Source organism: Carlito syrichta, unplaced genomic scaffold, assembly GCF_000164805.1.
Source record: "Carlito syrichta isolate Samal-C Ts95f unplaced genomic scaffold, Tarsius_syrichta-2.0.1 Scaffold308224, whole genome shotgun sequence".
NCBI lineage: Eukaryota > Metazoa > Chordata > Mammalia > Primates > Tarsiidae > Carlito > Carlito syrichta.
Genome location: NW_007252320.1, coordinates 105,003 through 119,975, shown reverse-complemented (window position 1 = coordinate 119,975; position 14,973 = coordinate 105,003). Strand labels below are relative to the sequence as shown.

At 43.2% G+C, this 14,973-nt stretch overlaps 1 protein-coding gene across 1 annotated transcript in view; it reads right to left on the bottom strand.

Annotated features, from left to right (window-relative positions):
- Window positions 1-14,531, bottom strand: part of NMT2 (N-myristoyltransferase 2) — a 36,339-nt gene extending 21,808 nt beyond the window's left edge. The window contains exons 1-9 of the mRNA XM_008065301.2: window positions 14,507-14,531; window positions 14,065-14,107; window positions 12,198-12,215; window positions 9,563-9,707; window positions 5,264-5,382; window positions 5,076-5,161; window positions 4,846-4,962; window positions 2,788-2,958; window positions 1,088-1,196 (exon numbers count right to left, since the gene is read on the bottom strand). Of these exons, the coding sequence (XP_008063492.1) occupies window positions 1,088-1,196; window positions 2,788-2,958; window positions 4,846-4,962; window positions 5,076-5,161; window positions 5,264-5,382; window positions 9,563-9,692 (732 nt within the window). The 5' untranslated portion in view covers window positions 9,693-9,707; window positions 12,198-12,215; window positions 14,065-14,107; window positions 14,507-14,531. The remainder of the gene's footprint in view (window positions 1-1,087; window positions 1,197-2,787; window positions 2,959-4,845; window positions 4,963-5,075; window positions 5,162-5,263; window positions 5,383-9,562; window positions 9,708-12,197; window positions 12,216-14,064; window positions 14,108-14,506) is intronic.
- Between the last annotated feature and the right edge of the window lie 442 nt (window positions 14,532-14,973).

Here is a 14,973-nt window from a genome sequence, read left to right as displayed (position 1 = left end):
CAAGAAAACTTAATCAATGATTGCCTTTAACCCTTTTCATATGATTATCTTAAAATCCCATAACAAAGGATAACATAATCCGTGACTGATATATTCTATAAACCTTTTTCATCCTAAACTGATTGATTTATGCCAAGTTAAACAATTCTATAGAAGCTTCAGTATTTACTTTACAAATGAAAGTGGCCCATCCCAGAATGTTTGGAATGTGGCCCAGTCCAAAGTTCACAGTGGGCTACCTGCAAGTAACCCAGCCACATTCTTTCAACAAAATGGCTATCTTCTAAAACTATATTCTACAATTTACATCTTCAATAAATCCTAAGATCATGACCCAGAAGCCTGTGACCAATACTGAGGCTCTTAGATATGACACGAGTTTGAATTATAAGTTGTGTGAAAACCAAAACTGCAGGTTGCGGAAGAATGGGAGCAATGAGCTTCTAGAGTTAGCTTGTGTTCGTCCCGGTCTCAAGAGTTTTTATGTTTTGAGCTCACAGGAGCTTAATCTGGTTAGTGCTGAGTAGAAAGGGGGAGGAAATGGGGTCAATAGCTCCCGAACGCATCCTAGTGGTCTCGGGGTCAACGGCCCTTCCTGATCCCTAACGCTCAGTGGGCCTCCGTGGCCGGCTCCCAACAACTGTTATGCACAATACATGAGGCCGCGGATGTTGAATGTTTAGCATAATGCTGGCCACAATAAATGTTAACCATACATTCAGAAATCCATGAAGGAGACACAGAGCAGGCACTGTAAGCAAAAACAGGCCAGGCATGGTGGCTCACACCTGTAATTCCAGCACTTTGGGAGGCTGAGGCAAGAGTGTTACTTGAGCCCAGGAGTTCAAGACCAGCCAGGGCAACATAGCAAGACCTCATCTCTACAAAATATCAAAAAAATTAGCCAAGCATGGTGGCGCATGCCTGTAGTCCTAGCTACTCAGAAGGCTAAGGTGGAAGGATTGCCTGAACCTGGGGGGTTGAAGCTGTGGTGAGCTGTGATCATGCCGCTGCACTCTAGCCTGTGTAAGAGTAAGACTCCAATTCAAAAAACAGCTTCAAAAAACTACAAGTAATTCTTACTTACATCTGGAAGTCTGTACAGCTTCATTGTTCTCTGTAAAGTCATATTTCTACTCAGGTGAGAAAATTTCACTTCTACCAATTTTCTGGGGTTTAGTGATCGATGCCAGTATCTGGAATACAATAAAGATTTTAAAGTCTAATTGATTTCTATCTCAGTAAGTTGTCACTCTTTGTCTCAGCTCAGCTGCTACATAAGCTTTTACTGAATACTTATGTTGTGCTTGACACTGACCCTCTTTCTATGCAATCATTTTATCAGTTAAATTTCTATCTTAAAATATTTTATCTTGCATTCCTAGTTATGTTCCTTTTGCATCTGTGACCCTTCAGGTCTTTCACTAAAGACGAATCTTAAAACTGCAAAAGAAATATTAATCATGCATAGGTTTGCAAGTGTTTAAGGACCATATCACTGATTCTATAAAAGACAAATCAAAATGTTTAAAAATATGAACACAGTTCCCTTAAATTAGTAGCCTTCACATTTACAGAATGCACAACAAAGAAAGCAAATTTTTGAGAAACTAGCTTGAATTTCTTATGTGATTCCAGCTTGGATACTGGGATAAGTGATTTGTATTAAAATAAACCTGTGAAAGTCTATTATTCCATTTACTTATGAATGTAATAACATAATAGGATATAGTAATTTTAGAGTGTTACCTTTTATAGTATGTTTATTTGAAGTTTCATCCTATTTGAGTCAATAAAAATAGCAGAAGGAGATCACACCTGTAAGCCCACACTTTGGGAGGCTGAGGTGGGAGAATAGCTTGAGCCCAGGAATTTGACACCAGCCTGGGCAGCATAGCAAGACCTTGTTTCTACAAAAAATTAAAAAAATTAGCCAGGCGTGGTGGCATGTACCTATAGTCCAAGCTACTTGGGAGGCTGAGGCAGGAGGATCACTGGAGTCTACAAGTTTGAGGCTGCAGTGAGCTGGGATCATGCCTCTGCACTCCAGCCTGGGTGACAGAGTGAGACCCTGACTTAAAAAAAAATAGATAAAATAAATATATAAATAAATAAAAATAGCAGATGGAGATAAATTCTGATGTTCTAGAAACAGTCCAGCAGCAATCTGATCGTTTCTTATTGGAATAACCTTGGAAGGTGTGGTGGGAGCAGACGAAGTCATAAAAACAGAGCTGAAGCCTCCTTCTTACTATGAGTAAACAAGTACATCCAGGGCTTTTCAACTGATGCTCATCAGACTCTCAGAATGGTTCAGTAGTGCAGGAAACTAAGTGCTGGGGTGGAAAGAAATGGTACGATGCTGGGCATTTCAAGATCACAATGCCTGGAGTTTCCCCAGCAGAGACAGCATTGGTCTCTCACACAGAAGTATAGACCCAGCATCATTAGCAAGAAAATGTTAAAAACTTTTTAAAAATTTTAGTTACCAAGTACCAGGAGTGGTAGCTCACTCCGGTAATCCTGGTACCTTGGGAGGCTGAGGTGGGAATGCCGGAGCCCAGGAGTTTGAGACCAGCCTGGGCAACACAGCGAGACCTTGTCTCTATTAAAAAGAAAAAATCCCCAAGTGACTATATGATATACTGGAAATACTGGACTCAGTGATTCTAGGTTCTAGAAAAACTACATAATCACAGATAGGCCCAAATCCCCGAGTGACACCTGAGGAAAATATCCAACATACTTGGTAAAGGTGAGCCCTGAGGTGGGATGTGGGGCTGTTACCTGCACGTGGCCACTGGCTTAGGAAGAACGACCCCAGCTGTATACACGGCCTGAAAGATCCCTTCCAAGTTTACTCTTCTGGTTATCTCCCGAATTAACACTGGGGCTACCCGTTTTGATCTCAATTTCTTATGAACACAAAGAAAGTTGATTTCTACCATCTTCTTCATACTAGGAAATAAAGATGTTGAAAATTAGAGCCGACGATTTCTTTCGCCCATGGCAGTTCTGGCATGTCTCCCTTTCTTTTCTCCCTTCTTTCTCTAATAAACTTTGTTTTAAAACTTTACTGGTTACTCTAAAATTTATTTCGAACAAGCCAAAGAATACATGAGTTTTGTGCCACACCCCACCCGGCATCACTAAGAGCACATTAATTGCAAAACTTTCTGAACCAGTATTAATTACAAAATATTAAGGTTGTTTTTAATGACAGTCTTGTTACAAAAAAATTAAAGACAACATAGGATGGACACATTTAAAAAAAAAAACCTATAAAATTTCAAAAAATAAGAATGCAAATGATGTCCTTAAACACAATATTTAAGAAAATAGTCTGTCATTTAGACATTTCACAGATTCACATTGACACACTAGTCCCCATATTCTCTTGCCAAAATTATTATGACGCTAGGCCATGGAGGCTTAAAACTTCTTGTTCTATATACATTTTAGGACTTTGGTCTTTTATAAGTTTTCAGTTTAGAAATTACAGCCTAGGCTACATGGTGACACCATGTCTCTACAAAAGATTTAAAAAATGAGCTGGGTATGATGACAGATGCCTGTAATTCCAACAACTTGGGAGGCTGAGGCAGAAGGATTGCCTGAGTCCAGGAGGCTGCAGTGAGCTGTGATTATACCACTGTGCACTCTAGCCTAGGCCACAGAGTGACCCTGTGACTTAAAAAAAAAAGAAAAAGAAAAGAAACTGGATCAGATGTGCCAATTTCCAATCAGATGGATCAAAGTTTCCGAATCTGATTTTCCTGTAATATATATAATTATGACAATAACTGGCCACCTTGGGGCAGAATCTTATGATGTTGCTTTGGAATATGATACAAATGCCCAGGATCCCCAAGAAGGGCCTTGACCAGACCAGAGCTGGTGCTTTTCTGAGCTATGGTAAACCTTCTAGAGCTTTAAAGCCTATTCCTGGACCTGCTTCCACGTACTCAGGTATGTCTCATATCCCATGAGACCAGATGCTTCTAGTGGTGAATAAGCTCGTGGAGACATACAGAGAGGTAAACAGACAATAAAGCATCAGGCATGGTGGCTCACACCTATAATCCCAGCACTTTGGGAGGCTAGGTGAGAGGATTGCCTGCGCCTATGGGTTCGAGACCAGCCTGGGCAACTTGGCGAGACCTCATCTCTACAAAAAATAAAAAAATTAGCCGGGTATGATGGCACGTGCTTATAGTGCCAGCTACTTGGAAGGTTGAGGCAGGAGGATCACCTGAGCCCAGCAAGTCAAGGCTGTGGTGGCTGTGAGTGTCCCACTGCCCTCCAGCCTGGTGACAGAGTGAGATTCTGATTCAAAAAAACAACAACAAAAAAAACTTTGACTTTCTGGGCTCGAGATCTAGAGTAAAAATGCAACAGACTTACCCTATGAAGAAAAAGTTTTTATCCCTCCTAAAATTGTTTTAGGTATTTTTTTCCCCAGAAATAAACCTGAAATACTCATTTACGGCTTGGTTTATTCTGATACATTATATGCATATATACACATGTATATGTTCATAAAACACGTGTGTACCTGTTTAAGAGTGAGCGACAGAGAGAGAAAAAGAGAAAGACTCATAGAAGCCACTGTCCTTTTTTTGTCATTCACAGTTAATATTTTTTCTTTACTAATTAATAAACTTTATTTTTTAGAGCAGTTTTATATTCACTGCAAAATTGATCAGCAAGTTCCCACACAGTCCCTGTCCCCCCCACCCCCCACAACCCCCGTGATCAACAGAGTAAGTGTTAAAGGCCTATTCTAGTTGCAATTCCTGGAGAAGAAACACACGACAACTGGCACAGACAAGCTTTGACAAGTACCTGTCATAAATCCGAATGTTTGCTGGGATGGCACTTATGAACCCAACCAGTTTTTTGTTGGAAGACACTCTGACCCCACAGTGCCACTGGAGGAGCCACCCTGGGGGACGCAGAGCCCTGGAGTCAGGGGAGACAAGAAGGACAGGCACTGGTGAGCGCCCGAGGATACAGGACAAGACACAAAGGCTCCCGACCCAACACCCTGTCCATGCATGACCAGTGAGACTCACCACAGCAGGAACTCAGGCGAGTAGTCAAACCGGAACATGTTGTCATCATCTTCCACGTAATTCTCATTTAACAACGTGTATAACTCCTTGAGCTACAAGATCAAACAAGCGTCCTACCTATGGTGCTCAGAACCAACTCAGAAGCAATTCGTGTGAACGCAGGTGCTGAATTCAAGAGTTTTACTCACCACTTCGGCATTACTCAAGTCTAGAGTGTCCCACATAAAACCCTGTGGCAAAGAATATGGTTCTTGGCGTACATTGTCTTTATCTGGTTCAATGGCACCATGAGACGTTATGACTTCGTCTAGACAGGGAGAGAAAGAGGAAAGGAAAGACGAAAAGAGACAATGTTAATTACAAAGTATTCTGACCATCCAAAATGATCAGTGACATAAAATCAGACTTAGGGCTGTTGGGTTTAATACAATCTTTTAAAAGATGCTATTGGCTGGGCTTGGTGGCTCAGCCTGTAATCCCAGCACTTTGGGAGGCTGAGGCAAATGGATTGCCTGAGCCCAGGGGTTCAAGACCAGCCCTGGCAACTTGGTGAGACCTCATCTCTACAATAAATAAAAAATTAACTGGACGTGGTTGCACATGCCTGTAGTTCCAGCTACTTGGAAAGCTGAAGCGGAGGGATCACCGGAGCCCAGTTGGTCGACACTGGGGTGACCGTAAGTGTGCCACTGTACTCCAGCCTGGGTGACAAAAACTCCAACTCAAAAATAAATAAATAAATAAAGAGATGCTATTTATCAGCTACCTCTGGACAGAAACAGGGCAGCTAGGTAGTGGTATGGAATAATTGCTATTTCACCAACTAAATAAAAAGAGAAATATTTTGCCATCCAAGGACAAAGGTGACATTATGAAACAACGGTGACTTCCCAGTCTCAACTCCTACAATGCAGATACACACATCACTCTAAGCATTGTGGGTGTGTGAGTGTGTGTGTTTTGTTGTTGCTGTTTTTGAGTCAGAGTCTCACTCTGTTGCCCAGGTTGGAGTGCAGTGGTATAATCATGGTTCACTGCAGCCTCAAACTCCTGGGCTCAGAAGATCCTCCTGCTTCAGCCTCCCTAGTGGCTGGGATTACAGGCACACCCCACCATGCCCACGTAATTTTTTTATTATTTGTAGAGACAAGGTCTCACTATGTTGCCTAGGCTGGTCTTGAACTCCTGGGCTCAAGCAATCCCCCTGCCTTGGCTTCTCAAAGTGCTGAGATTACAAGGGTGAGCCATCGCACCTGGCCTCACAATGTAGGTTTGATGCCACAGTCTTAGGGTATTCTCTTTCTATACCGATTCCCAGAAACTGGGGGGAAAGGACTGCAGTGACCTCTGCCCCCTCCCCACAAAACCTAAAATTATTTTCAAGACAGATTACTTCTCTTCATCTATACTGTTAGCAGTGCAGTCCATACCATCACAGTTGCTAGCAATTTCCACCAAGATGCCTTTTCCAGTTCATTTTCTTAAAAGTTTCCCAACATGGTGGGAATAAAACCCAGGTTCTGGCCAAGTGCGGGGATTCATGCCTGTAATACCAGCACTTTGGGAGGCCGAGGCAGGAGAACGGCCTGAGCCCAGGAATTTGAAATCAGCCTAGGTAACACAGCAAAACCTTGTCTCTACAAAACACCAAAAAGTTTGCCGGGCATGATGGTATATACCTGGATTACCACTACTTGGGAGGCTGAGGAGGAAGGATCGCCTGAGCTCAAGAGGTTGAGGCTATAGTGAGCCGTGATTGTGCCACTACACTCCAGCCTGAGTGACAGAGTGAGACCCTGACTCAAAAACGCAAAATAAAATAAAAGAAAACCCAGACTCTTCCCCATAGCTGCTGCTTCCCTTACCCAGCTCAAGGCCTTACTGGTGTCTTCCCCTGCCCAAGGCTCTGTCCTCTGGCCTTTGGGGGCAGCCCCTTGGATTCGCAGATAGAAGCTGACAGTCACTTTCTCACAGCAACTTCCCAACTAAAGCTTCTTGCCACCTCAAATATGTCCTCCCTCCACCCCCTGCTTGACCGCCTTTTGTCATACTTTTCCCACTGTTTCCCCAGTGGTGTGTACCCCATACGGGGCGGGCATTTAGTAACAGACAGCAACAAACAGTTGCTAAATAAAGAACCCCCTGGGCCCGGGTCTTCCACCACAGAAGTCACACAGGGTTTGTACCAGCTCCAATGGGCTCCTTTTTCCTCTTCCTTCAAATTTCTTTTTTTCTTTTCCTTTCCTTCTTCCTGAGTCAGAGTCTCACTCTGTCACCCAAGCTGGAGTGCAATGGCACGCTCATGGTCACCCCATCATTAACCTGCAGGGCTCCGGTGATCCTTCCGCCTCAGCCTTCCAAGTAGCCGGAACGACCGGTGCGTGCTACCACGCTCGGCTAATTTTTGATTTATTGTAGAGACGAGGTCTCACAAAGTTGCCCGGGCTGGTCTCAAACCCGTGGGCTCAGGCAATTCTCTTACCTCCACCTTCCAATGTGCTAGGACTACAGGCATGAACTACCGTACCTGGCTTTCTTCGAATTTCTATCATGGTCACCCTTTATCTTCACTTTACCAGCGAATCTCCCTAGGAGTGCCTTGGGTTTCCTCAAATTAGCCGAAGTGGGTAAATCCCTAGTCGCTCCCGTTTGGAGTCCCCACGACCACTGAGTAGGGACTTGGCTCTCACACAGCTTCCCTGGGACAGTTCCATGCAAGCAGTTCTGAACAGCTGGGCATGTCTGGACTGACTGGCACATCTCCCAGATGGACAGACTTCTAAGTGTCCTCCTTGTCTCAGGCTCACTCCTCCCCTACATGTTGTGGCCTTTCACTGAACTGAGGTATGCGCTGAAAATTCAGGGAACTGGCGAATCATGCAGGGATGTAGGGACAGGACACAAATGTGGTGAGCACGTGGGCTAGTTTCCCTAAGAGGTCCCTAGGATTACGTGCTGGCTTGAATTGGTTTCTTCCCCATGGGGTAAACCAGCAGTTCATCAAGCAGCATTTGGCTAAACCTAGTACATTGAGATCAATACACTGAGATCCCTTTAGCTAATGGCCATTCATTCAGCGCCACTTTAAATTCATTTTAGAGTCTTCCCCCATTACTGGAGATATTTTTAGAGCCTGAAATAAAAGGCAAGCTAAAATCATATCTTTCTCTTTCATACTCAGAAGCACACTCTTTTTAAGCTGTTTGGGGTGGACATAAATGAAAGAAATGATCGCTTAAAAAAAAAATTGAGCTAGACACAGTGGCTCATGTCTGTAATCCCAACACTTTGGGAGGCAGAGGCGAGAGGACTGCCTGAGTCCAGGAGTTTGAGACCAGACTGGGCAACTTGGCAAGACCTTGGCTCTACAATAAATCAAAACATTAGCCGGGCATGGTGGCACACACCTGGAGTTCCAGTTACTTGGAAAGCTGAGGCAGAAGGACTGCCTAAGCCCAGCAGGTCGAGGCTGTGGTAGCCATGAGCATGCCACTGTACTCCACCTTGGGCAACAGAGTGAGACTCTGACTCCAAAAGAAAAAAAGTTTTGAGAACCAATATTTGAGGGCAGAGAACTGTTCCCTGATTTATATTTGACAAAATGGATTATTTGTACATAACTGGGCTATGTTTTAGATGGTAATTAACCTTTTATATGATACAGATCTTGGAACCTAAGCAATTAAGAAAGAGAAAAATAGAAATAATTATGACCTACCTCCACAAGAGAAAAGGCAACAGGTTTGGACTATGGTGCATTTTGGAATGTTTTTATGGCATCTGTAACATCTTTTGCATAATGTGTAAGGGAAACAACTGAATTGCATTAATGGCAACTCATCTATGGTAAAAGTTCAAGTGCAATGCAGTGAAGCAGGCAGAGTAGCATGAAAAGGACCTCGTGATCGTGTCTTACGTGAAGCAGAGCCCTTTGCAGGACTTCTCACGGTGTTGCAATTCCTGAAAGCTACTGAGCTCACACTAATAAATGCTGTGCTGACATCTAATTGACACTAATTAACACCAATGGTGATACTAAAAATATCCAAAATACTATGGATAAACAGTACAAAACTTGCCACTTCAGGAAGATCAAATTGGGCAAATGTCCCGAGGCTCTTGGAATAACTGAGGAGTAAAACTGCTACAAACTTATGTACAGGAAAAACAACTCCATGAAGCTCAGAAGCAAAGTAAGGGTAGGAGGTATATCTTTCTCATATATATTTTTTAAATACTCTAATGTCTCAAGTGTGGGCCAATTGGATGTTTTTATAGGGATAGGAATTGGACTAAACTCACTGTTATCAAAAGCCATTGTCACCACCTGATATTTATATTTTAAGAAGAAGAATATTTTGTGTACATTTTGGATCTCTGGCATGACACAAATGTTCTATGTGAAGTTAAGTCTCTTTTGTATTGTTTGCTTGTTGTTCGTCCAGCTTTGCTTCTGGAAAAACAAAGAAAAAAGCAGAAAAGCTCACTTAGTTTGGGTACCGGCTGTGTGTCCCAAAACTGGTATCTGTGCTTTGCAGCCTCGTCAATGTTCCTGGCTGGGCCCTGGCACGCGGATAACAGCTCCATTGCCCTCTGGATGTCTTGCAACTTCTGCATTGGAATGCTGGGATTCTATAACAGTGGAGAGAGAGACACAGAATATCAGAGAGCTGTCATTGCTCCTGAACTTGGGGCAGAAGCACAGGTATCGTCCTCGGAGACTATAATACCTAAAAACTAACGGATCCTCCTCTAAGCCTGGTCAGGGCTACAGGGCTCAAGTTTGTTATATATGAAAACAGAAGCAGACTGGGCACGGTGGCTCATGCCTGTAATCCCAACACTTTGGGAGGCCGAGGTGAGAGGATTGCTTGAGGCCAGGAGTTTGACACCCCTTCTGGGCAACCTAGCAAGACTCCATCTCTACAAATACACATAAAAATAAATAAATAAAAAATTATCTGGGCGTGGGCATACACCTGTAGTCCCAACTGCTCAGAAGGCTGAGGCAGGATGACTGCTTATGCCCAAGGCTGCAGTGAGCTATGATTGCACTACTGCGCTCTAGCCTGGGTGACAGAATGAGCCCTGAACTCTTAAAAAAAAAAGAAAAAAAGGAAGAAAGAAAGAAAAGAAAATAGAAGCAAACCTGTTCTATTAAAGATAATGACAGTTGTCTAGTTTGCATGGAACTTTGGCAATTTGGGGACCTAAGTAAACCAGGGCACTCTTTGCTTCAGTGTCACATCCATCTGCAATGGTTCCCAGCATTACTCCTCTGGGGGGAGAAGCCCAAAGGAGGGACATGCAATTGCATGCATCACCGTCACACAGCAGCCAGGCAGCCACAAGCCTCAGGGGCACTGTCAGGGTTAACGCTCTGCAGAAGCAATGGGAGATGAGGGAAGGAACTTCTGGAACGGATACTAGGCAGACGAGGGAAACTTTAGTTCATTAACAACAACACACACACACAAAAGGTGACAAAAGAAAGAAATCTGAACTTAGTGCTGAGCTGGGGAGGAAATTATCAAGAAAGGAAACTTCTAACCATGTCGCTTCCTCCTGGACTCCACCCTGCCTTTCTCCTGACCCTCACGATCCTGGGGGGACAAAGCCTCCAGCCAGAAGGACGAGCAGTTTCCTTTGTAAATCAGATCCTTGGCAACCAGAGCCTGTTGTTTCCCAGCCCAAGTGTTGGCAATTGGCCTCCTCTTTAGGTAAAGCGGCCTCCTTTTTAGGACAGTAGCTTTAAACTCCAAGGTTCCCTTCTCAAAGCCAATATTCCCATAATCTCTTGAAGAGTTCTCAGCTTTTAAAAAATTCCTCAATTAATGTAATAACATATGGAACACGAGACTAGATTTGGAAAGAGAAGCTGGTGCAGAGGACTGACTATGGAACTCAGTGGCATCTTTCAATAGGCAAAATTACTGCAGAGTTATAGAATTTTGATGCCATACAAAGAATATTCTTTGCTGTAACTCAGAAGTGGTTAGAAGAAATGCTAGAGCCCTTTGCTTTTGCTGTATGTCAGCACACCTCAGACACCAGTGAAAGCTACAATTGACCCTCAGTGGTTTATAAACAGCGACTCTGGACTTCTGCTTGACTTGGAATCTGAAATCTGTGGTCTGGAGCAGATCGTATTAACCTGGGAAGCTCACTCAACGGACACAGTACAGAACAGAGTTTATTCAACAGACAGTCTCATGGTTACTTTTTTCACAGGGTTTCCTTAGGGTTCTTGACACTAAAACCATGCAGGAAACAAAGTCTAACTTGAGATCGGCTACAGTCTTCACTTAGAAGAAGTCTAACAGCACAACTCAGGGCAGTCATAGTTTTTGTAAGCAGTTTATCTTACATTTGATTAAGATCAGAATCATAAAGATCTTATCTTAATGACACATACCAATTTAATAAAGTACTTTTCCTGTTCTAGCTTACTGTATTTTTGGGATGACTTCTTTTGCTTGGGTCTCTTTTGAGTCTCCAACATGAGAAGTAACTGATTTCTAGTAATATGAAATTGACGTCCATTTGACCACAAACAACATAAACTACTTGGAGACCTACAGCTTACATAGGAACTGAGATCATAGCATATTTCAACTAATGATGTTTAAACATGCATTGGTTTGACTTAAAAAGGCAAAGCAGAACCCAGTCTTACAAAAATAGATCTACAATGTCTATACTGAATTTGTCATGGTTAATGTTTCTCCCTTGATTTAACACCCTCCCCCCGATTCCTTGCCTGATTTCTGAGTTAAATCTCTTGACACCAATACATCAAACTATTTCGCAACAGACATGAATCAGCATGTTTGTGCCAAAGAACTCAATGACCAAAATGAATGATGAAGTCCATAATGACCTTAGAGTGGTTTATGCCGCCACTTCATTGGCCTCGTCAGGTTGACCAGCACACACTACGTGAAATGACCATTCATGAAATGACCATTCATGAAATGACTATTCGCGAAATACCGATATCCTAATGCTCACTATTTAAATGCTTTCCGAAAGTAGATTCAAGTAAGCACAATTCCCAAACCCACTGTGAAAAAGCAGGAAGGAAAACTCAGCTATGATAGGTTCTTAAGCCTATCCAGTTACCTTTTGTGGCAGCACCACCTGGGGAGAAATGAAGGCAGGTTAGGAAAGGTAAGGACAATTATCTGCCCACATCAAATTCTACTATTCTATTCCTGTTAAGAGGCAGGTATTCCTCTATGCTACATACTAAATACTAAACACTAAAATACTAAACCTCCACTATACACTCTGCCCATTATTTTCTAAATTTAATACCTTGGAAATAACGTCCAAGTCCTCTACTACTAAGAAGCCTATAAGAATTCAGACAAATATAATTTTATTTTGGTTCTTGCACGTAGACTAGAATATGAGGGAGGACCCCCACGAAAAAAAACCAGAATTATTTATTAATGGGTAGACCCCTTGGAGTACAGCCTTTCCCCGCTAGGTAAGTGTTCCAGGAAGCCCTTGGCATCAGTGCACCAGCTAGCATTGTTGTGAGAGGCTGTGTTCAGCTTCTGTGAATTTCGTTTTGGAGATTCTTTCAACATGTTTGTCCATTTCATGACGGGCGATTTACAAGCGCACCTGCCCACACCATGCTGAGTTGTACAGCAGTGTTTGACCAAAACTGGCGCGACCCTGTGCCCCTGTCTCTCCATTCACCCAATCTCACCCTAAGCGACCATTTTTTTGTTTCCTGCATGAAAAAAGTCCTCAAAGGGAAGCATTTTGCTGACGTGGAAGACTGGAAACAAAAACACGGCAGAAGCACTACGTGCAACAAAATCAACAAGTTCAAAAACTGTTGTGAGCAGTGGAAAAAGCCTCTCAATAGGTATACTGCACCACATGAAGAGTACTTTGAAGGTGACTGAAGTTTAAACATGTAAGAATACATGCACCATTTTTAATAAATAAATTCTGGTTTTTTGGGGTCCCCACTCATATATAGTATTTTATAATGTAAAATCTCTTCAATAAAAACAATCAACTTTTGGCCTGCTGCAGTGGCTCACCTGTAATCCTAGTGCTTTGGGAGGCCAAGGGGGAGGATCGCTTGAGGCCAGGAGTTTAAGACCAGCCTGGACAGCATAGCAAGACCCCATCTCTAAAAAAGAAAAAAATTTTAAAAATTAGCTGGGCATGGTGATGAGCACCTGTAATCCCAACTATGTGGGAAGCCAAAGCAGGAGGAATGTCTGAGCCAGGAATTTGAGGGAGCAGTGAGCTATGATCATGTCACTATACTCCAGCCTGGACAACAAGGGCGAGAAAAATAAAATAAAGTCACAAAACTTGCCCAGTGTTAATAACTGCCAAATACAGTGTTTCATAATGTAAATGCTTTTATTTCTTTTTTAAAAGAAGAAATTTGAAATGACCAAATTTTAATCTCAGGGCAGCCCTGTGAGTTGGCTTCAGTCCCATTTTACAGAAAAGGAAGCAGGCTGAAGGAGTGCAGGACCTGGCACAAAGGCAGGCTGATCATGAGCAAGGGAGCAGAGGCCAAGTTCAAGGCCTCCGAGGCTAGCCCTGAGCCATTTCCACGACACCACACACAAGCCATGATAACTTACTCGGAGCTGCAATCATCAAAGCTATCTCTACTTCGTGATCCTTCTAACTCTACCCTCTTTTCACTGTGAGTTTCTTGCATCAAGAGGGCTTTGTGCTTCCCGGAGGCCCAGCACACAGGGTGCCCGGGGGTTGGCTCCACAGACTGGGGTGGCCGCCATCTGTGCCACCAGACGCCCGCGCGGCACAACCAACCCTTTGCTCAGCCGGCTGCCTGCCAATGCGGGGCCCAGCTGGACAGCTTTTGGTCTGGTCTAAAACGGGTGTTTCTTCAGGGGGAATGTGAGGAGAGGTTTCCCATCCCTGGTAACGGAACGAAGAGCGGCTACTGAGGACTGGACTGATTCAAAGTCAACGTGAGACTTACCCATGGCTGCTCCCGTTGAAATCTGCTGCCAGATGGCGTTGTGCTATTCAGGTAATTAGACAGACACCCAGGAAAATCACAATGTGAATATCTTCTGAACTCAAAGTAATCACACATTAAGTGTTAACTTCAAAAAATCCTAACTAGCTCACATTGAGACTTTGCTCTAGAACTACAATCTAAATACGAATTCACTGAGGAAAGGGGAATACAGGAGGTACCCACATACCCACATACACACAAAAGCATAGTATGTACCTCTCAGCTACTGGGTGCCAAAGTCAGTTTTAAGGAGGCTGTCAATACCTTCCAGTTACTAGTGCCATTCAACACACAGTCACAACAAAACCCTCACACATTTGATCCAATAGGGTGCTAAGCTGTGTAAACCCACTCATTTGCAGGAGAAACCACAGAGGTGAAAATAAAACAGAGCTCTCACTTTTGAAGGCTGCTGAATTTTAATCTCCTGGGAATCGGAAGCAGAGTCTGACTTGGTGCCTCCAGAATTTGGCTTCTCCTTTCTTCTCTTCTGTTTCTTCTTTTTCTTTTTGGCTCCCAAATCCCCTCCAGGACTTCTGAAGAAAATGCAAAGGGAGTAAAATAAACCCCCCGAAAGTCATTATATAAAATTAAGTTGCACAAAACGAATCATTTAGAAAGACACGTGTTATGCACAGCAGAACATAACTAAGTTAGGGTGGAAGTGGGAAATGAACGGTAGTCAGATGCAGAAGTTAACAGACGATGCAGGAGAATGAAGATCTGTCCACACTCAGTCACCCGGCAGGTGCTTAGCTGCCATTTAAGTAGGAAAACTGTACAAATAAACCACATTTTATAACAGAATTCAAACCGTTTTCCCAGTTATCACTGCTCTCCTAATCGACTTTTTAGTCAGCTTTCTGA